General features: G+C 43.4%; 1 protein-coding gene across 8 annotated transcripts in view; it reads left to right on the top strand.

The window, feature by feature from the left end:
- ACOT11 (acyl-CoA thioesterase 11) overlaps positions 1-24,508 on the top strand; it is a 112,588-nt gene that overhangs the window by 45,366 nt on the left and 42,714 nt on the right. The window contains exons 1-2 of one of the 8 annotated variants that reach the window (XM_088674025.1): positions 5,564-5,731; positions 10,370-10,454. The exons of 4 other annotated variants lie outside the window; for them this stretch is intronic. Coding sequence is in view for 1 of the 4 variants with exons in the window: in XM_088674023.1 (XP_088530149.1) it covers positions 22,409-22,432 (24 nt within the window). In the remaining 3 variants the exon portion in view is untranslated. Of the gene's footprint in view, positions 1-5,485; positions 5,732-10,369; positions 10,455-22,301; positions 22,433-24,508 lie in introns of those variants that run through there. 3 more of the 8 variants (XM_035121602.3, XM_088674024.1, XM_088674023.1) reach the window with 3 other exon arrangements.

The following is a 24,508-nucleotide window of genomic DNA, read 5'->3' as shown; positions in this document are numbered from 1 at the left end:
GTTATCCAAAGGCATAGAATGCTTTGATGCTAGTCTTCTATCTTTTTAAAGAGATGTGGTTTGGGGATGCGGAGTGATATATTGAGCACATGAGCCCGTTGCCACGCATTTGGTTCCCTGCCCCTCCCGAGTCCACCTTTTCCTGGTGGTGCCATTTTATCAGTATGTTGTTTATAAATTGTGTTTTTAAAACTTGTACTGAAACACCTTATTTGCCTTAAAAGTATTGAAGAAGTTATGCAAAAGCACGTAAGTAAAAAAAAAACATGTTCCCATGCAAATTTTAAAAATAACAATAGTTCAATGGGCTGGAGAGAAAGGAGGTTAGGAGTTGTGCAAGTTGTGCATTGCATGTAAAAGATCACTGACATCTCCATGTAGGACTGGGAAAGACCCCCCCCCCCGAAATCCTGGAGAACCACTGCCAGTCAAAGTAGACAGTACCTGTACTGAGCTAGATGGAGCAATGATCTGACTTGGCATATATTCCTATGTAAATGACATGCTCAGGTTAAATGGTCCCTTCCATGCTCACATAACTATGTTATCCCCATTAGTGTGGATAGAGCATAGCAGAATGTGCACTGTACACACAAAGTGCTGTATCCCCAAAGTGTGGAAAGTATGCTGTTCTTCCTCATCATGCTTCCGGTGGAAGAGCAATTGCTGAATAACATCAGGAGTTGCTCGTTTGAAAACACCCAATGTTATTGTCCTCCTCTCACAGATAAACACAGATTTATCAAGTTTTAGTTGTTAACGCCTAGGTCACATCCGCACCATACATTTAAAGCAGCCATAACGCTTTAAGCAGCATAAATGTATGGCGGTGGATGTGACCTTGTTGTGAAACCTGCAGTTCTTGGCTGCTGATTTCTGGAGAGCAAAATTGATAAAAATCAGTTGTTTGGGTTTTGCTCTCCTTAATTGATAAGTGTTCTGGAACTAAAGGCTGATATTTGAATATAGCTGCATCTCTCGGACCAAAACACATGTGATGTGAGGCCTCTTGAAACATTTGGGTTCTTTGGGATTAGGTTTATGAGGAATTCTGCCAATTTAGCTGTGTGTGTTTTCCCTATTAGCGATTTTCAAGAGGACTCCTAGATGAAACGTAATTCTTGCTTATGTTGAAAGGAGCAAGATGATTAGAACCTCTTAAACGCTTGACTTGCGATGCGATCTCCAAACCAAAGTTGTAGTGCTGTTGCAGTATCCTTCCAGTGATATTTTGATCAATGTTCAGGCACAATTAGCATAATGCTGTAATTATGGCTTATGGAGCTGGTATTCCCCAAGCTGACAGTGCCTTTTCATCCAGGGTGTGCTGACATGCTAACTTAATACACATGTGTCCATTCCCCCCCCCTGCAGTGCCTCATCTGATGAAATGAATACCCACCAACATGCTATGTTCTGTTCCAAATCTATTACCATATGCCTGTCTTTTTACAGTTCTTTGGTGCATGATGTTCATAGAGTGGATAATTAGCTAAGTGAATTAATTGACATTCATACGTGCAATTAGCAAATGGTTACAAGCAAGCTATTCTCTTTGGGATGACTAAAATTTCTAGGGGACTAGTGTAAAAATACTGTAAAATCATTAAGAGTAAATAATGAGGGTTGATTGCTATGCATGATTATAGAGGCTGTTTTCTTTCCCGAGCCATAAAAGTGTACACATTGTAAACAAGCTTGTGGGAGCGAGGGGGTGGGAGGGAAGAAAAAAGCAATGCTATATCTGTTCTGGAGCAGATCACTTCTGGAGAGATGCACTGGATATGTATTCTAGATAAAATCTGAGCAAGATGGATGGTATGCCATAAACAATCTGGTGATATTTGCCCCCAAGCTCTTCTTCTTCAGTGGATAATGCCATCTTTTGCTTAACAGGTTTTCTGTTTGATATTTACTATGGGACAAAGGAAGATGTGCAGCTCCCTAAATAAGAATGGTATCAAGTCTCTGGGCTGGAGGCTCTGGATTTCTTAGACATTTTTCATACGCCCTTGTAAGAAAAGATGCAATTCCTTGCGGTAAAGGAAACCTAGGAATGGTGATTCCCTTCACTGTGTAAACAAGAAGAGGAAAGCATTGTAATATGACTTTGCACATTAAGGCATAAGACACACCCCATCCTTGATATTACCAGGGAAGAAGAATTCGTAGTGGCAGCTTTATCAAGGCGCAGATTTTCATAAGAGGCTGTTTGAAAAAGGGATCTTAAGAACATAGAATAACTGCTCTCAGAATTGCTGCCTCCAAACTTCGGCCCCACACCTAAACCCGGTCTTGATTTTTTGCTGCTTCTGTTACCCCCCGAGTTCTGGATCTCTACTTGCATTATAAAGACAAGTTCTTCATGGGTCTGTATTCTAGAACAATGGTAGTGTGCTTGCCAGGATGGCAAAACCTGGAGATTATGAGGGTCTCTTGCTATTTTTCACACTTAACAGCTGATTCAATGTTTGTGCTCTTGTTGATGATACCAGGACAGCAGAGGGCTGGTCAATGGCATGTATTATGGAAGATGCTGGATACAGGAATTGCTCCATACAGGTATTAGCAGTGATATGAAGATGCTCCATGATGTGGATGCGCTGTAGAGGGATCCATGAGACACTTTATGGCTGATGCACATAGCAGCGGTTAATATGCACTTGCCCTTACAACGATCATTTATTGGTAAGTACGGTGCACACATCTAAGTATGCAAACTGGTGGCCTGCGTCACCTCTGCTTGTCTAAGGACAAGGCGCTTTTCTCTCTCATAGTAAAATCAAATGGCAAGGACTTGGAGAGTTGGAAATTGAGGGAGGTGAAGAAAAATGTCCCGTTTTCCCCACAAACACCCACTATACATTTAAAGCAGACCCAACATACATTTAAATCACATGATTTAAAATTCTGGGGACTGTAGTCCATTAAGGGTACCAGGAGTTGTAGGTCTGCGAAGGGGGAGGGAAGCTACAGTTCCCATGATTATTTTGGGAAAGCCTTGTACTTTAAATGCATGGTGTGGATCATTTCACATTGCTGTCAGAAACAAAATTGTGCAATCAGAAAATAAAAGTAACACTTAATGTATTTATAGGATTGGCGCCTAACCCTATCGAATTTACTTCTGAGTAACATATAGGGTTGGGTTGTAAAGGCTGTGCTGTAAATGCTTCCTAACCACATGGGAAGGTCAACCACTGCAACAGATTAGGCATGGATGTAGTAGATGCACCATCCCAGAGGAATCTTGAAACTGAAGAGGGATATTTTTGCATCTAGTCATACTTTACTTCAAGCCAGATGTAGATGTTGGATGCTGCAATTCCTGGATGATATTCTAGAGCAATTCAGAACAAACCTTTTTGCTCTTAGAAATCTAAGAGGGATTTTATTAATGTATATTTCAAACACTGAAAAGGTTAAAAGGAATTGAACAATGCAATAACACCCCCTTGTCATGATCCACAAGAGGGTAAGGCCTTGGCTTCCCAACCTTTCTGCTAGTTTTGATTGTAAATGCCTTTATATTTCTTTAGAGTTGCTTTTTCCTGTACACTTGGATATTTACTCTTGAGCCCTCAGGTCTCTCAGCTGGGTGTTGCCTGACTGCACATATTTGGCTTGAGTTTGAAGGGATGGTAAGAAGAGAGGGTAACATGCACAGCGAGAAATACGGGTCTGAGGGACAACGATATCCAGATGATCTGAACCATCTGCAAAGAGATACATTTGTTCCCTATTATTCAATCAAAGTTAAGTATATACATTCGATTTGTTTAAGGATGAGACTAAAATGAGAAGCATGATGGACTAAGGGGGTGCGTAGCACAGGCACACAGCAGACATTTAAATACATTTAATACATTAGACGCATTTAAAATTATAGTATGGCATGGAGAAAGTGGATGGAGAGCAGGTTTTTCCTCCATCTTTCATAACAGTAGAACACATGGACATCTCATGAAGCTGAATGTTGGATGGTTCAGGACAGATAAATTACTCATTGACCCAGCAAATAGTTTTAAACTATAGCATTCCCTCCCACAGGAAGAAGGGATGGACACTATTAGGCAACTTCATGGAGGATAAAGCTATCAATGGCTACTAGGCTCTGCCACCACAGGAGCAGGGAGAGGGCTCTTGTGCTTGGATCCTGCTTACCACAGGCATCTGGCTGACCACTGTGAGGGCCGGGTGCTAAACTAGATGGGTCACTGGCCTGATCCTGCAGGCTCTTCTTAATGTTATTTGTGTGTGTGTGTGTGTGTGTTTGTAAAATGGTAGTCATGAATTCATAATTGATAGTTCTGCCTGCAGCCTCCACTTACCTCTTTGTTTGTTGAGTTATTGGCTACACTTAGAACAAGTCTCAGTTGTTTGGAGATTGGCTTTCATCCTTCACACTGTGGCTGTGGCAAGTTTTTACAACTTTGGTCTCATAAGTGATGCTGGTGGGGAAGGAAAGGATATATTTTGGAATAACTATTCCTTACTGCCACGGTCAGCAAAATCTTCTTCACATTTATATGGGATATTGGCCATATTGTCCAACTAACACCCCCCCCCCTTTTATATTTATGACTTAGGAAGATTTTGTAAGGCTGAAATTCTGAGATTTGTAATAGAATGTTGTTGTTGTTTAGTTGTTTAGTCGTGTCCGACTCTCCGTGACCCCATGGACCATAGCACGCCAGGCAGTCCTGTCTTCCACTGCCTCCCGCAGTTTGGTCAAACTCATGTTCGTAGCTTCGAGAACACTGTCCAACCATCTCGTCCTCTGTCGTCCCCTTCTCCTTGTGCCCTCCATCTTTCCCAACATCAGGGTCTTTTCCAGGGAGTCTTCTCTTCTCATGAGGTGGCCAAAGTATTAGTAATAGAATATAAACTTTAAATTGACTTACAATTTATCACAGGGACTCAGGGAGCTTCCAGGCAGTCACTGCCAAATTCAGGCTCATTTGGAGCTGCTGCAAAACAAACACCAAAGAAACGGACTTTCTGTGATAAGGAAAATGACAGGGACATGCGCTGGAAAGTATTGGCCCAACATTAAGATCCACACCGTGCATTTAAGGCACATCCAACTTGCCTTTAAAGCCAGTGAGTTGCCCCAGAGGATTGTGGGAACTGTAGTTTGTTCAGCATACTGGGAATTTTAGGTCTGCAAGGGGGAAGCTACAGTTCCCAGGATTATCTGGGGGAAAGTCATGTGCTTTAAATGTGTGGTGAATGTACTTTGAATATGATGGGGGCCTTCTGGAAGCAACCTCAGAATCAAGGCCCTTCTGTTTCTTTGTTTATCACCTACAAAAAAATTGGTGAGGAGTAGTATGTAGCCAATGTTCGAGGTTCTTGAAAATTATAGAGAAATTTCTGCTACTTTAAAAGGAATGGGAGAAGGGATTGATGAAAGAGTTTGGAAAGTACGATGAACAGTTCTACAAAGTTCCACCTTAAGAAAACTTCAAAAGACTTTTTTTTTAACGGAAGTTGAGGGTTTACCACTCCCCAGTGAACCGAAGGAAAGCCCTGGCAGTGGTTCTGCCTGGAAAGCCCTAAGGACTCACACAGAGAGAATAAAAAGCATGAGGCAGAAAAGTTCTGCTTGCAGGTGGCCTGGGATTCCTCCTTCACTGAGAGTCGCAGCCTGAACTGAGATCGCTCAGTGCAAGTGTCTGCCTGTTTCACAGGAACAATCTTTGGCAGTTTTCAGCTTCCTCTGGCAAAGGTGAGAGGGGCAGAGAAGATTGGGAGAGACCTAGCCATGGCTAAGCGTTTTCCTGGGGTAATAGAGGGTGGAGGAAATGACTTCTCAAACCAGTGAACTTCTGATCTTGGGGAGGGCTGCTAAAGCGGTGTGTGTTCAGCGCTAAATACCTCTGCACTGATGAAGCTGCCTTCAGGCAGAACTTGAAGCAAACTTCTTTATTGGGGCGCAGTTGTGATAAAAACAGCAACACTTCTGTGGTTAAGAGGGAAATGCACACTTCATTTTGGAAGGTTCCTGATGGAGCAGTGGACCGTCTTATTTCTCTTCCATGACATGGCATTTATCAGATAAAGGAAGAGAACATCTACAGACTTAGCTTTTTCAGCTATAGTTTCCAAACTCCCTGACAGTCCCACAAGTAGAAATCTGTGGCCTTTTTTTTCAGGATCCCTGCCTCCACTTTGCAAGTTACCCTCTCATGCTAAGTTTTCTCAAATGGATGACAGGATGGTTCTTCAGGTAGCTGGGGTTAGAGACTTCAGAATCTCTGTTAAGTATATAATTTCCAAGGTGAACGAGGCTTGCAACTTTTACCAACTTGTTTGTTTGGTGTAGAGAATTATTGCTAAGTTGGTTCCGGAGCAAAAAAAAAAAAAGAGAGTCTAAAATGTGCCTTTCACTTTCCCCACCAAAAGCTGGTCCAGAGTTTCCGTGCTCCACACTTTCTAAACATGGCTGAGTCACAATGGAAACTGCTGATAGACCTGGCACTTCTGTAGGAGACCAGTGTTTTTCATGCAATGAGTTGTTACTCATTGAGCAGAAATAGAGATAAGCTGGGAACAGAACTTTCCCAGCATTTGAAGAGCAATATTTGAACACTAGTTGCTTGTGGTTTCCGTTTGTGTAAGTTGCAAGAATATCATGGGTGCACTTGGGATGCACTAACTCACTGCCAATAATTTCTGGAAGTGACACTCAGTTGTTTTCCCTTTTGCCCTGTCTGCTGCATTGGCAGACATGAATGGAAGACTGTGCGTCCAGTGTGGACTTATGTAAAGCAACACAATCATACACTGACCCTTATCCAGAAGGAACTGCCTCACATGTGCCTAGTTAGGTGTTAGTGCCCTTGCCTTTCTAGATGTGTGGTTACTCTATGGCTGGCATATCTCTCGGGACCTGGCTGCCACCGCTGCCTCCTCTTCCCTGCCGCTGCTCCTTCTTGCAGCTATTGTCCCTCTAGCGATGGATAAGGAGATGGAGCAGCATCCAGCACAGAGGGCAACTTAAGGGACAGTTGGGGGAAGAAGGTTTGCTGAGAACATCTTGCCTGGGGGCTGCCAAAATCTGAACCTGGCACTGTCCTATCTCACCAAATTATTATTTGATATTTAATCTTCACAGGCTTTTCTATGCTGCCAGGCTTACAGAGATTCTTTTTAAACTGTTGGCTGGTGATTTGTGATTCCGGTTTATTTTGTCTGTTGTTTTATTGTATCGATATTTTTTGTACACAGTTTTGAAATTGTGTTATTTAAGTATTCTATTAATAAATAAGTGATTAGGGAAGCCACAGTTTGACTTAGCATACTGTCTGAACACAGGCTCATAGTTCAGCTCTCTTTACACTAGCCACAAGCTGTAGCCAAGGTTTGTCCTGCGGTTTGTGGCTCCTTTATGCAAGGACTCTCCTGTCCCCGAGCCACACACCCATATACACTCCTCATGTTTCACTAGTTATTTATAAAGTGCATGACAGGGACTTTGAACCTCCTTGAATGGCTTTTGAATGACTTTTCTGTTTACTTTCTCAAGCATGTTATTGCTGTTGTAGTGAGATGGGAAGCTGGCCCAAACGATCTCTCTTCCCGGTCCCAACCCTGTGACTCTGGTTGTTAAAAAAGAGATTGCCACAGAGGGCAAGCCAATTAGGCAAGTTTAGTTGGCTAGTTCCTGTCTACTGGGAGGATGGACCTTGAGGGATCTGAATAGCTGACCTTTGCCAAGTATTCTTTCTTGAAGAAGGCAGCTGGAGGCGGTGTCAGACAGGTTCTTGTGTGTGCATGCACATGAGAACAGTAGACCAGTCATCTTTAGAAATAAATGGGTTGGGGAAAGTGTGTAAGTTTCAGAGTCTGTAAGTCAACAGCACTGTGGTGGAGACTGGCTGTTCCCCACACTGAAAATTAACAATATTTTTAGGAGTTATGCTGTATCTTTCCCAATGTGCTCTCTCTCTCTCTCTCTCTCTCTCTCTCTCTCTGTGTGTGTGTGTGTGTGTGTGTGAATAAATACAAATAATACAGAACGGTATAAGCTTTCGGTGACCTCATTTCACCTCTGGAATATAATACTCTCTGTGTACACACAGGAACCCCCCCAATAAAACCCAGAATCCTGCAATTGTTGTTTGTCACTGAGCATAGATCAAAGCACCGTTCACAAACTAGTTTCCAGATTTCTTTTTTGGAGCAGGTGCTTTAAATGTTCATTGTGCATAAAGTAGTTACACATTTTCTGAGTCACCAAGGGGCATCCTTTGGGGAAATGGAAGAAAAAGAGTAGAGTGGAGTGAGAATATGTAGCTGGTGGGTTTGGGAGGAATTTACCAGGAAAGGTGAATTGTGGTGGCTGCAATTTTCAGCTAGGCCCAAAGAATATTTGCATAAACTTGCACAGGCCAATCATATGTGAATGTTTATGCAGAGAAGTATCTCTGTAGGATTTTGTAATATGTAGTTTATTTCAGAAATTTATTCCACACCTTTCCAAACTGTTCAAGGTGGCATAATGATGTGTTCATCTGTGAAGCAAACATAAGTTTGGGATTTCCCTTCATCTTAATAACTTATATAGACATTGTTCTGAAATTATGTGAACAGAAAATTACATAAACTTGCTCTGCGCCATGGAGTTCCTAGTTCCTTGTCTCTGGCTGCCTCATTGTTGGAAAAGAACGATAGTCCTGCCTTTGTTGTGCTTTCAAAGTTGGGGGTACTTTGGGAGATAATATGTCATTGTCCCTCAACAAGCTGATGGAATTTTTCAAACTAGGTCAGGCTAATGCAGATTTGCTTGTTACTATGGATATTGCTTAATTATACACCAATAATCCCCCATGAGAATCTCACGATTGCTGCTCATCTTTCTGTTTTTAAATATTCCCAGAATGTGCAAAAGAAGCTCTGATGGTTGAAAACTGGGAATATATGAGCTGAAGCAACTGAGAATCTAGGTTAAGATAAAAGGTGGGGAAGCAGCTGTCTCCAAAGTGGCGAGGAATGGTGTTGCTTGTGCTATTTTAAACCTCCCCCAGGTCCCCATCCAGGCCACAGGTGGATAACTGGTGGTACTGCAGATTTTGTTGGCCTACAACTCCCATCATTCCTAATCATGGAAGCTGGAGCCCAACAATATACGCAGGACCACAGATTCCTGTCCCTGGTCCTGGTCTGGGCCAGTCTTCCCCAGCCTGGTGTCCTCAAGATGTTTTGGGCTACTAATCCAAAGGGCTGGTGGGAGTTATAGTCCAACAACGTATGAAGGCTGATCCTAGGGCAATACCCTACTGCAGTGAAGGGCCGTCCACCCAGAGACCCTCTAAGCAATTCAGATATGTGTGGCTCCACATATCTACACCACGAAGGTGCTTACAGAGCAAGTAAGGCTTGCACAAAGAAGGCAAGTTACATGTTGCCTGGTTAGGTAGAAAAAAATGGCAAGTACAGTTTAGGGTTAGGATACCTAAGGAACTACTGGCTCCCAAATGAATCTGCCTGTAGGTGGAGATCTATCTTAGAGGCCCTTCCTTGGATCCCCTTGCCTTCTGTGATGGTGAGGGGACCTGCTCTTCCCAGGAATGGTGTCCTGTCTTTGGAATGCCTTGTGTGAAGCTGACTTTGTCTTTTCAACATTAGGTAAAAAAAAAAAATCTGTGTGTGTTTGCCTGGACCTATTCTATTTTAGTGAGTGTCTTACCTTGCTTTCTAAATATTGCAGCTCTGTTTTATTGTTTTGAGTGTTTTGTTGTTGTTTGTTAATTTGTTAGATGCTGCAAGAAGTCTTCAGGGTTTATGAACAGTGTTGAAATATATAACAATGATAATCCTGGACTCCTTTCTGACCCAAGTAGAACTCCATCCATTGACTGGGTGAACTTTGTCCCGTCTCTATGGTGTCCAACATATTGTCCCTGCCTGTGGCAATTAATTGCCTCTAGAGAAAGTGGGGTATCTGTTGCCTACAAGACCCATCCCATCTCACTGTCAGGTATAAAATTTTCCCATTCTGCATAAGGATTCCCTCCACCTGTAATTTCTAATTGTCGTAAGTGCAAGAATTTCATTTGGACTTGGCTGTTTGATTCTGCGTTAGCTGACATTCTCTATCGCTTCACCTTAGCTGACATCCTCTAACATTGCGAAAAGGTGTGAATTGGCTATATGACTGGAAAATTTAATTGCCTTGGCGGATGCCACAGTGGAAATGTGGTTTGGTAGATTGGTTGGATGTTTTGTTCATCTCCTTATGTTTCATATGTCTTGAGCCCTGGAGATTCAGTTGCTGCAAAGGAGAAGTTGGGAGCTGGTGAAGCTGAAAGTTGATCATTCACTCTGCATTCCGCTTCTCCTGTTTGCTGGTAATTCTTTGCAGATGCATACCTAGGAGTTGGTGACACCCCCCCCCCCAAGTCAACTATCAGACTATCTATGGAGCATATGACATAAAAGGGCAAAAGGTAAGTGTGTCTGAAAACAACTTGAATTGAATATAGCCTGTTTCATCCAAGGGTGAATAGAGTTGTCCAGCCACTATTCCTCTGCAATTGACATTCAACATTTCATGGCTGCTGCGCATACGCAATCTCCATTGGATGGGGTGTTTTTCTTCCCCTGCCCTCCAGCTTAAGTTGTATGTTTTGTATTTCTGTAAACATCAAGGTTTCCTTGAGATGCAAATACACTCCCCCTTTCTCGTGTCTCAGTGATCCCCTTTTTGACCTTATTTCTGTCTGCAGCCAGCACTTGATGCTATTAGGAGGAGCTTTAATGTTATTGAAAAAGTCTCTTCCAGCCATGTAACTTCTTTTTTAAAAAAGAGCTCCTTGCTACATGCATTCAGAGATGGTACAGTCTTATAAAGGGTGGTGCTATTGTGGGGCCTGCGTGAATATCTCTTGTGACCTCGTTGCCAGTCAATATGACTGCTTGCTTCGTGTAGCATTGCTTGTCATACTGATTTGGCATGAATCTGGAAAATGACAGATAATTTCCTGAGAAATTTGGACCACTTAAATCGCAACTTTCCAATAGTGTGTCCTTCAAATAGCTTAAAACTACTCATTGTTAATTGGATACTTGTAAACAAAGAGAATGCATAGTGTTTACAAGTGAAATGAACTTCATGCTTGACTTGTGATACTGACCTGAATGATCAGGCCAACTTTTCTACTTTTTTTATATTAAAAAATGCTGCCCCCACAGTATATCCTGCTCTTCTTAATTACCTCCATGACTGGTGCAATATTCAGCTTAAAGGCTTATATCCAAAATATAATGCAAATAGTTCTTCTTCTTTTTTGCAAGAACTAGGTCACCCAAGGGGTGACAATGTAAGAGCGCCATCACCTAGGTAATGTATCTTGTTGCCATGGTGACCCTAAAGGCTGCATCAGTCAACAGCTTTCAAAATTTTGACAGCTGACTGAGACTGAAGGTTTTAATGAGGACAGACACTTGGTTAGTTTCAATAGCCAAGTACTCTAAAAATATTCTTCCACCTTGTTAATGTTTCTAGAATGTAAATTAATAATTCAGGTCTCGCTCTGTGCAGTTCCTGACACTCCAAAGCAAGATTGTTGAAGGATAATAATGTTAGGCTGGCTCTCCCATTTGATATGGCTTCTGCTGGTCATGAAACCCCTGAGGTCATAATGTGGTATTTGCTGGTCCTTTTGTCATATTCCTAGGATAACTATTGCGCTGGTACAGAAAGCCCTCTGTCTCTTCATTGCTTTCTCAGATGGATAACGCAGATGTGAATATCTTGTAATACTTGTGGAGGGTAGTTAATACCATAATTTTCATAATGGTGGTCTTAATTGCAGATTATTTGTCTTTATTTGCTATTGTGTCTTTATATTAATTGTTAGTACACTGTAGCCTCTCTCAAGCAGTGTGTTTTCTATTCTTGCTTTTAAATGTTTGGACCACATCTGTAAACCTGAGTGGTCTGCTGTCCTCTCCTAAGAACAAGTATATCCATTAAAAAGGGGTATTCACCAATTTACATTTTTCTACTGCCTAACTTTTAATTGAGTTTCATTGGCTAAAGCAATGTTATATACCAATAGTAGTAATTCTGAGCCCACCCACAATTCTGTTTGTCTCGTGATTTCAAGTCAGGGTTCCAACAGGGGTTTTTTTGTCCCTCCACTTTCCACAGGAAAACTACTGTTTACTGCTGAATTGGAACAAACATCAATTGGGTTTTCTATGGCTTGACATTTGTTCCGATTCAGCTGTAAAGAACGTGTTTTCCCAGAGAAGGCAGCAGGACAACAACAACAACAACAACAAAATCAACCCTCTCGTGCCCGTGACTTGGAATCAAGGGATGAAACAGGACTGTGGATGGACCCACAGTTCAGGCAATTTAAGCCAGCAGTAGTTCTGTTTTCTAATTACCGGTAATGCATGAAAAACACACATTGTTTAAACTCTTGGTCTAAATCCATCAAAGGGAGATGTACAGAAATCTGTTAACAATGAAAATTGGCACTGAACACTTACAATGAACAGATACTGCTGATGTCATGAACATTGATTTTCTAAATGGTTTTTTCCAGCCCTAATTTTCCTATCTCAATGAACTTTTTGTTGTTGCAGATAGTTCCCAGTCATTCTCAATAACCACCTATACTCCTACCCCTATTTCCCTTTTTATGTGTTAATTTTCAAGAAGGGTGCTCTCACAATCAAGGAGCTGTGCGGTGACATTGCTGGCCCTGTCTCCAGGGTTTCATGGCTTTCTCTGCCTGCATCTTATGTGCGGCCGGTGCTTCTTTTTTTCTCCTGGGGGAACGCAGGGGTATGCATACCCCTAAACATTTTGTGAATCTTTGTACTTTTGTCCATTTACTGTATTTATTTTCCCCGATCTGAACTACAAAATGGTGATTTTCTTGAGTCAAAATGAGAGTATCCCTAAACATTTTTTTAAAGAAAAAAAGCACTGTCTACAGAGACAAAGCCTGTGCCCATAGACCTCATTTGAAACCTTGGTCATGCTGGCCCTGGGGAAGGTGACTTGTGCAGATGTGTGCAGTGGTACCTTGGGTTACAAACGCTTCAGGTTACAAACTCCGCTAACCCAGAAATAGTACCTCAGGTTAAGAACTTCGCTTCAGGATGAGAACAGAAATCGTGCTCCGGCGGTGCGGCAGCAGCAGGAGGCCCCATTAGCATAGCTGCCAAGTTATCCCTTTTTTAAAGGGATTTTCCCTTGTGCTGAATAGGCTTCCTCGCGAGAAAAGGGAAAACTTGGCAGCTATGCCCATTAGCTAAAGTGGTGCTTCAGGTTAAGAACAGTTTCAGGTTAAGAACGGACCTCCGGAACGAATTAAGTTCTTAACCAGAGGTACCACTGTATAAGTCTCGGTTCCCCCTGCATATGTCCATTTCTAATACATAGATAGGTTGGTTGGTCAATGAGGGCGACTGGGGCAACGTCCCACAGCCTCAGCCAAGCCTCACCCGCTTGTTGTGTTGCTTACAACCAGTCCAAGAGATGGCACAACCTGCCAGCTTCCTCCTCCTTAGTCCCAATGTTGCTGTTATAGAACAGTTTGAGGACAAAACAGAATTAGTTGGCTCTGGCCACCATTAGCTTTGGCTCCCTGCTGTCTGCCAATCCAAACGGGCACCAGCCACTACTGGGAAACAAGGCCAGGGGTGGCCCCCAGTGGCCCTTGATCATGTGAAAAACCCTTCATGTGAGTTAACATGTGAAAGTGGCACACACCAAATTATCCTCTTCTGTGCTTCTGAAAGTGGCGAATTCTCCACAACTCCTGCTTTTCAGAATATAAGCACAAGAGAGAAGCCAGGCAAACGTCACACAGTTCTAATCATAATAGAATGACCCGTCTTGGATAATGTCTTAATAGGGAATTGTACATTGTGTAACTCCTAGCCATACAATGGTTTTCCTCCAGCTAGTGTGCTTGCTATGTAGGCAAGTGCTTTTCGGTAAAACTGCACAGCCAGGAAAGTTGCTCCCATCATGTCCCAGAACTAAAAACTGGGATGCAACAAGTCTTCGTGGAAAGCAAAACTTGTGTGTGTGTGTGTGTGTGTGTGTGTGTGTGAGAGAGAGAGAGAGAGAGAGAGAGAGAGAGAGAGAAACTCAACAAGCAGCACACAGAGAAGATGGTTTAATGAGGCATGTTTAGTACGAAAGCTTTGGAAAGCACAGTGGTCAGAGTTTGAATTTGTGTGTGCACGCACATGCCCACAAATGCCGAGTGCTTGGATTACTCCGTCCGTAAGCTGTAAACACAAAAAGCAGCCTGTTCAACAAGTCACTGAAATAGAAATGCTGGCCTTTGTGGAATCACATACTGTATGTATGCTCCTTGAAGCACAACTGCTGTTTGCTTTGCAGCCAGTGCCAAAAGCTGCCAGCCTGAAGCCAGGAAAGCAGCGGTGGTGGGGGTGGGGGTGGAGTAAAAGCCTTCAACAGCTGTGTATGACTAGGGCTCCTGTTTCCCATTCTGTCTGCCATTTCTTAATGCTGTTGTTTAAACCTTCTCTTTGAGCCCGCCTGAGGTTGACAGCCATGAGGCTGATCCTGTGATTAGATTAAAGTTAGCAGTAGCTCTTGCTACCTTTCTTGCACGATAGAGGTGTATTTAATTTCCTGCATTTATGCACAGTCCATAGGTCCATATTCAAGGCTACAGTTCTGTTGTGCTCATATTCAGTGCTTTTTAAGAGGGAAAAAGGTGTCAGTACTCACCATGAAGTTGTTATAGTAAGTGCTACACTTTTAACATTTGGGGGGGGGGGAATGGTGCTGGAACTCCGTACCCTTGAGTATCTCCAGAAAAAATACTGCCATCCTGTACTGCATTTTTCCAGCTTTGGAAGTACTATATTTTACATTTTGTGTGTGTGTGTGTGTGTGTGCGTGCGTGCAATTTTTCGCACAAGTTGCACATTAATTGCCATTATGATCACCATGTGTCAGGAGGACCACCAGCTGGTAAAGTAATTTGTGTAAAGCAGTCAGTGATGAGTGATCCAAATCAGTTAGCCGTTATGCCTGTTGTTGCAGCCACAAAGTAGAATGAGCCTTCTGGCGAACACCAGAAATCTCCTACAGCAGGGCCTGCTATTTTGTAAAGCATTTTTAGTTTGATGTTCATTAGCTGTGTAGTCAATTGGTTCTAAAAATAGTTCAGCGCTTGTACCTGCCTTTGCATGAGGAGGCTTAATCTTGCGCCAGCCTGGTCTTCTCTGTCGAGAAGAGTGAGGAGGTCGGACTTGTAGGGACAAGTAAAAGTGCCCTTGGCTCCCCTGAGAACCACTGTGATTACAAGCTTGAATTCTTGCCTTGCCTGTTGTGCAGGCATTGCCTCGGTGCACTGAATAGCAGGCAAGAAAATATGCTCAATTTTGGCCAGTTGCTAAAATGACTGATGAGCAACTTAGATCTGTTTGCTATTAACCCCAGTTCAAAAAGCCCCAGTAACTTGAAATTATAAAGGGACTAGTAGAAGTATGGTACAAAAGCAAAAGCTGAAGTGATGCGTGCATCATGTGAAGCCACCCACCATCTCTGACCTCCTTGTGCTCAGAGCGATGCCAGCTGCTTCCACAGCCTGGTCGTTGTGGTTCAAAATGTATGCTAGTGACTGCTTTGGTAAATGGCTTTCACGGCCTCTCCCCCCTCCCCCCCAAAAACCCCCAGTTTAATATGAGAGAAGTGTTGTGTATTAATACAGATGTTTTCTGTGAGCTAACGACTGTTTGCCCTCTGCTCTGCAGATTGGTAGGGACCCAGGTGGCACTGTGGGTTAAACCACAGAGTCTAGGGCTTGCTGATCAGAAGGTCGGCGGTTCGAATCCCTGCAACGGAGTGAGCTCCTGTTGCTCGGTCCCAGCTCCTGCCCACCTAGCAGTTCAAAAGCACATCAAAGTGCAAGTAGATAAATAGGGACCGCTCTGGCGGGAAGGTAAACAGTGTTTCCGTGCGCTGCTCTGGTTCACCAGAAGCAGCTTTGTCATACTGGCCACATGACCTGGAAGCTGTCTGCGGACAAACGCCGGCTCCCTCGGCCTATAGAGCGAGATGAGCGCTGCAACCCCAGAGTCGGACACGACTGGACCTGATGGTCAGGGGCCCCTTTACCTTTACCTTACTGCAGATTGGTAATTTGCACATACCATTTTAATGCATGAAGGGTTAACATTTCCTGTAGCACAGCTCTGAGATTGAGTTTACAACTTATTGAGTGGCAAAAAGGCACCCGTAAGAAACGCTCTTCAGGTTTTCTGTGCTCACCAGATTTCTGAGCACAGGCTGTTGTTATGTAATGAATATATTGCTAAAATGCCAAAATAGGCTTCTAAGAGGATGGAGAAATAGAGAGAGCATTTTTACCTTAAGGAAAAGTTGCAATTCTATAAAGATACTATTACATGCTGCCCACTATTGCTCTCTCTTAACAAGCAGTAATTAAAAACAATTTCTCATGCTAGCTACCACACCCTTCTCCTTCTTAGTGCAAGGAATGCTCCAAGGCAGTGGTTCCCAACAGGTGGTCCGGGGACCCCCAGGGGTCCGCGAGCTATGCCAGAGGGGTCCTCAAGATGCTATTAGAATAAAAAATATATTAAATATATTTCGTATGATAACAGGTTTTTTTTTGTTTTGGCCGCTTCCTGCATGAGCAGAGTCTAGCGCAAAACTAGAATTAGATAGAGGCAGTAGTTCTGCTGTATGCCGTTAGACGGCGCTTTACAAACACTACTGTTTTGCAAAGAGGCAGCACGCGTATTCTACCAACGCTCACCTCCCCAAGATGCTTTGTGCGCGTCGGCTTCATTTGTGCGCTACTGCACAGGTACCCTGTCTTCTCCATTCCCCTCCCTCCTCCCTGGCGTGCGCTGCCTCTTTGCAAAACAGTAGTGTTTGTAAACAAGAAACTTGGAAATAAGGCAATGAAAAAGATCCTTCCATTTGCAACCACATATCGGTGTGAGCAAGCATTTTCTTCCATGTGTTTCATGAAAAACAAATATAGGAATTGGCTCGACATGCGGTCGGATTTCGGAGTGAAAGTTTCAAGTTTGGAACCTAATATTTCAGAAATAATGAACTCAAAGGACAGATTTAACTCATCTCATTAAGAACTGAAAATTAAAACTAACTGTATACTGATGGAGTACTCTGTTGTAACTGTAAAAAACATATAAATATAAAATATAAAAAGACTCTTAATTTGGCTCTAACTTTTTAATTTTAGGATTAGGAATTAATGGGGGTCCTTGTCACAATAGCGGCTCGATGAGGGGTCCTCGAGAAAATTTTGTTGGGAACCCCTGCTCCAAGGCATGACTTTCAAGGAAACAGAGCATGCTTGAAGGAGCCTTCAAGGCTGCCCCAGTAGACCAGCGAATGCACCGGGCTGACTTCCGCACCGGGCTGACTTTCTACGGTAGCAGTTTGATCAGTCACATGGTTTTTCTGTTTAGATGCACATAGGAGGGACCTCTTTGCCATAGCTATACTTTAGAATTCAGATTGGCTGAACGCTGCAGAGACCTAATTGGCCAGATAACAATAGGTGGAACAAAATGTTTGCAGAGCTTCTCTAAATATATTTAGAAGTGTAAAATGTGTATGGGACAGGAAGGAGCATGGTGCTTTGAACTCTAGGGATACAACAGCAGCAGTAGCAGCAGCAGCAGCAGCAGCAGCAACAACAACAATAGCCTTTACTTGACATTCTCCTTGCGCGGCCTGTGACCCAGCCCAGCACCCCTTGTGGACTAGTACCCACGTCATGGGGCTACCTTTGAAGATGGGAAACTGCAGCTAGTGCAGAATTTAGGGGCTGGAAGGTTATTGGCTGGAAGTAGGTTTGATTGTATCCATCTCTTCCATGCTGCCCACTATTGCTGTATAATTTCTGGCCTACAAATCAGCTGGTGTGTGATGGCCGCATTAGAAACAACCGTGAAGGTGGGGGGAATGGTCATGGATAACCCAGGCACCCCCAAACTCGACCCTCCAGATGTTTTGGGACTACAACTCCCATCATCCCTGACCACTGGTCCTGTTAGCTAGGGATGATGGGAGTTGTAGTCCCAAAACATCTGGAGGGCTGAGTTTGGGGGTGCCTGGTATAACCCATTTGACGTGCAAATATGCCCGTTTTTGACACATGCCTATTTTGACTTTCCCCTTTTCACAAGCTTGTTTACATGAATTGGGCCTCTGGAGTTTTACATCTTGGCTAGCATGACTTAATGTATGAGAATTTCTAATCCAGATAAGTCTGTTTTGCCAGCGTTGCTTTCCATATGCTCTTCTGCCTCCTTCCACTTTCCCTTCCCTCAGATGCAAACATCTGCATGCTGCCTCTGCTAGGCCAGGGAAGAGTAAAAACTAGCCGTAAGCAAAGCAAGCCCACCCACCCCCTTCACAACAATACTTGGGGTGTGGGGGGGGAGCTGTGCATAAATATCCAATCTCTGCAGTGGCACAGACGTGCTGTGACTTCTTATGAATGTTGCACCATGAATATTAAGTTGCATTCCTGCACATTCAGAGGCTGTTGCCCTGATCCTGCACACGCTGGAAATGAAGGGAAGGGGAAAGGCCCGTTAGGGTGTCTAATTCCTGTTAAGAATACAAAGTTTTCTCCTGCGGTGTGTTCTCTAGGATTTTGTCCACTGGCTTTTAATGTCTTCTCTGCAGAGACATGCAGTGACTTAAAAAAAGGAAAGAATCAGACTGACTGACTGACTCCTGCTTGGCTAGGCCAGATTTCAATGCCTTGGCTTTCAAAGGCTTCTGTCCTTTCTAATCACACCCCCATGTTAACACCAGATCCCATTCTTCAAGCAGGATTTGTTAACTTCAGGGGAAGGCACCTGATTAATGGCAGAGATCCTGTCGAACACAACCTCTCTTAAAAAGAAAAAGGAAAAAAGAAATTTCTTGTAGGAGACTGGAGCAATTAGAACCTGTCCTTAATCCCTTTTTATGTAGCTAAATACATTCAAGAGAGGGCAATTTAATATGACAACAAAGGTGATGTCAAGTTTCTGTCTTCATTACATTAAATGTTCTTCATTTTAAAGCCTAATTTCCAGAACTGAGACATTTTGCTGGAGCTCCAGAGTCCTTGTTCTCTGAAGGGGGGAAAAATCAACCTCCACCACCAGCTTGGCCTTAATTATACAGCTTGTCTAGTTAACAGCTTGTCACTTTTTCTTTCTCTTATTGTTCATATTGAATAGTCATTTATTAGTGTCATTAGCTTTCCTTTCCTGAAGGGCAAGTAAACAAAAGCCTATCTTCTGAGAACTGATCAAAACCTCTGTTAGAATTAATTCTCAGGCAGGGAAAATTAGCATTTTGCACCTCTTCCATTTTTATTCCTAGGTGTGCATTTCTTTTTACATTTTTGAGCTGGCATCGTAGAGCTGTCTAAAACCTATCAAATGGCCTAGCTTGCTTGTCGACTCCCACCCAGGTCTACATTTTCAGAACTGATTGGTGACAGGGCTTCCAAGCACATTATTGAATGGGAATTTCACATGCTGCTGCTTGCTATACTATTACTACTACTGCCTCAGTGTTTTGGCCCTAAAACAGGACCACACGAGGCTCTGAAAAAGCACAAGCTATTATGTGGTTGGGATAGTCCTTCCCTATCATCTAGGCCTTAGAGTTGGCATCAGACTCTGAGGTGAAAATCTCTAGAAGATCTTTGTTGAATGATGGCTCTAGTAAAAGCACTTAGCCAGTATAAAATTCCTGCAAATAAAATAATAATAATAATAATAATAATAATAATAATAATAATAATAATAATATTCCACTGTGATGTGGCAGAAGGACGAGCAGGAAACTGACAAAAGATTTTCAGGGGAGGAGGAGGAGACAAGAGGACTATGACTGTTGGAAGATGAATTCTCAAACTCACAAGAGTCAGGTGGTTTGGGAAGTCATTGGAAATTAAACAAAGGGTCTGCTGGTTTCTCTGTAAGGTTTCCAGACTCAAAAGAGAGCAGGGCAATTAAAGGCACAGAAGTCCTGTCCACTATTGAGTCTGGCAACCCTAGTCATGGAGGTAGTGACCCTGAAGAGGGTTCAGATCTAGTGCCCTGTGGTCTTTGGAAGGGTCACTGTGGTCTATTGTCCAGTAAGGACTCCCCCACACTTCTGGTTTCCCTGTTGTTTACAGATGAATCAGAGCAAATGTCCATCAGGTTTCCTCTGGATTGACGTTGGCTCTGATTTAGCGCTAAAGAGCGGGGTTTTGTGGGGAAAGTGGTGGGGCAAAAGCAGAACTGCTTGAACCCATATCTACGTAGTAGGCACGGGACAAATGGAAAACGTGATTGGACTCATGCTTTCTAGGCATGGGGCAAGCTGAAGTGTGGCTGAGCGCAAAATCTTACTGGTTCATGACCCTGCCACACACAAAGGGCTAACAGCATTGATGGTGTAACTGAGCCCTGACATGAAACATCAACAACAGCCAGTGCTGTTGCTAAATGTGCTTTTATTTGCCTCCCTTGTTCAAGGGTGCTTCCAGAAGTTGTCTGAATATTGTAAATGGAGGACCACTGAGGTATCTCACAAACAGGTCAATAGGCTTCATAATAACAGCAATGACAAAACAGCGACATACGGTAAATGTTACTGCATTAGAAAGCGTTTCAATACATAAAATGTAGCAACATTACTCTTCCTGGCAATAGCAAAAATAGCAGAGGAGTTTGAACAGTTCTGCCTTGGTCCTAGCTGTTCCTGCTGTGTCTGCTGCACATTAGCCAAGGATCAAGTAAGTGTGATCAAATATATTCGTCTTGACTTCCCCCACAAACCACTGCCCTATTGACATCACCAGTCAGACAGCAATTCCTCCTGTGGTGTTATTCAGCTTCTCCTCCTCCTGCAGTTTCTGACAAGGCTTCCAAGGCAGGGGAGCTGGAAACACTCCTCCCGTGATGTTACGGCATGTAAGTCGTCATGACCAAAGTTAGGTCATTGAGAAGAGCCTTAACTGTATTTTGCAACATATCGTTGATTAAGAATCTGATTTAGTGTAGGCTTCCTTCAGCAAGAAACATGGCAGCTGCTGCCTCAAGACGTATGCTCATGTTATGGCTGCCATGTGGGAGCTGCTTTAAACGCCTTAGAGGTGGGCCTCTCCACATGTCAAGCTGAAGGAATATAAAGCTCTCTTCACTGCACTGCAATGGAGGCCTTGCTTGCAGCCCCACCACTCTTTGTTGTTTGAGGAGCAGTGTTGTTGGGAGGTAGCCTTATCGGTAGTGGCCCCCACATTGCAGAATGGCCTCCCTTCTGAGGAGCCTCTTGTGTGCCAGCATTGTCAACTTTTTGATGATTGGTCAAGACACACCTCTTTACCCAGGTCTTGGGTTGAATAAGGTGTCTTCCCTCTGACTATATTGCTGTTCTCTGCTGCTGCTTCATTCATTTTGTTATTGGTTAGTTTTGTAGTTTTGCTGTTACAATTTTAGTTTGAATTGTGCTTGCTTCAATTGTGACAGTTTTGGTGGGCTGTAAGTACAAAACAAACAAATAATGAGTATTTAAAGTTGTGAAAACATGGGCTTTTATGCTTATGGTGGAGTCATCATGTGACAAGTTATTTGTTTATTGACAGCTTTTATATGCCACCCAAACAATGGGTAGCTTACAAGTAATGAAAGCATTAAAATCCATGAACTGCAGAACTATAGAAACATTAAATAAATTCCAACGTGAAAAACGTTCAGCAGCAGAACAATGTCACTAAAACTCATCTAAATTTCAGTGGATTTAGAAACTTACAAAGCCTGGAAATATAAAAAGTATTCTCTTGGTGCTGTGTAAAGTCCATAGCGAAGACACCTAATTCCAAAATTAGGCTGCCACCACTGAGAAGGCCCTTTCCACATGTTGAGCTTCACTTGGTGGGGACTCCTGGAGAAATTCCTCTTTTTCTGCAGGCATTACTCCCAGTCCAATTCAATCGCTCAAAAATTAGCAAAGGCAGGCAGTGCTGAGGCAAAGGAACTACCCAACTATTTCACATTGAGTAGAACTCAAGTATGCCTTTGCTTGGCACCTGCAGTCCTTCTCTGAATGGTTGTTTGAATAGTCCTGAAAAAAGTCATTCTCTGAGGTTCAGATCACATGGGCCTGGGATATGAGTTTCACATTCCGAGCCAGTATTCACATGCAATTGGAAAATCTAGACTCTATTGCTTACACGCTATGTGCTTGCAATGTATAGAATTCGTTATGACCGTCCACTGAGCCCCTCCCTGTACTTAGTTTAGTTCCAGGGAGCTTCCTACTTGAGGTTTAGCTGCTGGAAGATCAGGAATAGCAGGTATCAGGCATGCAGCTACGCATGTTTGCTCTGAAGCAGCTTCCACTATGTCCAATGGAAGTGACTTCCAGGTTAGTGTGATTTCATTCTTCTTCTTTTTCCAAACATGGCACTTCTCAAATTTTTGTTTTGCAGCCTTTCTGTTATGTACTTCAAAGGTGTGCTCAACACGTGCCATGTGTTCTTTGTGGTTTGCTGCTTTCAGGACCCTGCAGTTTGGCAGAACCACCACTGATATCAGTGGCTGGGAAGGTTTGCGTTGGTTATTTCTTAGCCAGATGAAGGAGCTCAGCAGGGCTGGCGGGTAGCAGTTTCACACACACATGGCAAGCATGCACACTGCCCCTCTCCCTCCACTTAACATTTTGTTGTGTTAGCAGTGGGAGCACTGGCAGTCTCCCCACCTCGCTCTGAAGAAGGACCAAGCGAGACGAGCCAAGACTAATAGAAAACAAAGACAGAGAGTCAAAGGGGCTCACAGGACGTGCTAAGGTTCACAACGATGGAAAAGCATAATGCCCTTGAAATGCAGTGATAGTTCCATTGGAAGCCAGCATCTTCATCAGAACCTGGCACCTACATTTCACACTGGTGCCACTCTGTGGCCCACTTGGCCCAGGCGGTGGCATGCCTAAGGGGCAGGTGTTTCCATATGTCTCCAAACAACTCTTCACAGCCCCTTAGGGCCGCTTAGGGGAGGCATGCAGGAGTATAGACATGCCCATGTGCCTTCTTTTTAAAAAGCTGGACTATGAAAATACCAAATGTTGGTATACTACTTGTGATGCGATACACTTTAGCTGCACAATCGTCACATCTAGACTTCATAATGCAGACAAAGACACTTTCTTTGGAAGCCCTTGGCATAATGACGTGGTCGTACTGTGTGCTCTTTGTATTCTGTGGTAAGCTCTTCTCACTTATTTTGCAGTCCGCTGAGCAGTGGTGTCAAAGGGGCTGTTCTAGGAATTTGGTTCTACTGAAGCTGAGTGAAAAGCCTTTTCGTTCATATGCTGAAATAATTCAGTTGTCTTGAATCCTGCTGCCACAACAAAAAGCAGTTAGATGACATTTCGGTTCTTAAGAAAAGCTCCTTCCTCGTGTTGCGTAGTTTCAGGATGTGATGACTTGCCTGGGAAAAGAGCTGCATTTCATATTGAAATTGTGCGTTGGGAAAGTCTTTGCTCTGAATTACTGTTCTTCTAGGGGTGGTCTTGGTCTGCATAACTGATTTTTTCCCCTTCTTTTGTCCAGCTGCTAATGAGAGGTACAAAGGTTGGTGATGGGCATTCAGATTTATTTTCATTTCCTTCTGCTTTTCTTCAGCCCACATGACGACCAAAGGATTAATAGGCAGGGTATTAGAACAGTGAGCCTTTAAGCTGGTGGGTCCATGCTGCAAGCCAAATGCAGCTGCTGTGGCATCCCATGGATGCAGCTGAAAGCAGGAATGCAGCAGAGACAAAATGCAAAGTAGAAGCAATGGCAATATCTGCTGGAGCAGTACCTGCTATCCTGAGCTCCTTTAGGAGGAGAAGGGCAATATATTAATTTATTAAGTAAATAAAATTTGCCAGTGGGTCTCCCTTTGGGGGTTGGAGGGCAGTTCGGGCCTTACCCATGATGCCTTTTGTTAGGCAGACTAGGCTCAGACCAGTAACTGGGCCAAGGTCGCACTGCCAACTCCATGGTTCATCAAGAATGTGGACTCAGTTCTCCACAGCCCAAGTGCATCATGCTAAGCACTACACTGCTCTTTGCCAGCTCACTATTCTATGGCCCCATCTGCACTATACATCTAAAGCAGTATCATACCACTTGAAACAATCATGACTTTCCCTCAAGAATCCCGGGAACTGTAGTTTGTTAAGGGTGCTGAGAGTTGTTAGGAGGGTCCTATCCTCACAGAACTACAGTTTCCAGAGTGGTTTAACAATCCCTCCTCCCAAGGAACTCTGGAAACCGTAGCTTTATGAGGGGAATAGGGGTCTCTTAACAGCTTTCAGCACCCTTAACAGACTACGGCTCCCAGGAATCTTTTTTGCGGGGCATGTCTATGGACTCTATTTGGGGGTGTGGTTATAGGAGTTGCCACCACTGGTTTAGAGTGAAAGTTGGACTGCCCTATACCATCCTTGATTTTTTGA

This window comes from Zootoca vivipara, chromosome 7, assembly GCF_965207765.1.
Source record: "Zootoca vivipara chromosome 7, rZooViv2.hap1.1, whole genome shotgun sequence".
Lineage (NCBI taxonomy): Eukaryota > Metazoa > Chordata > Lepidosauria > Squamata > Lacertidae > Zootoca > Zootoca vivipara.
This window is presented reverse-complemented; position numbering and strand designations above follow the sequence as displayed.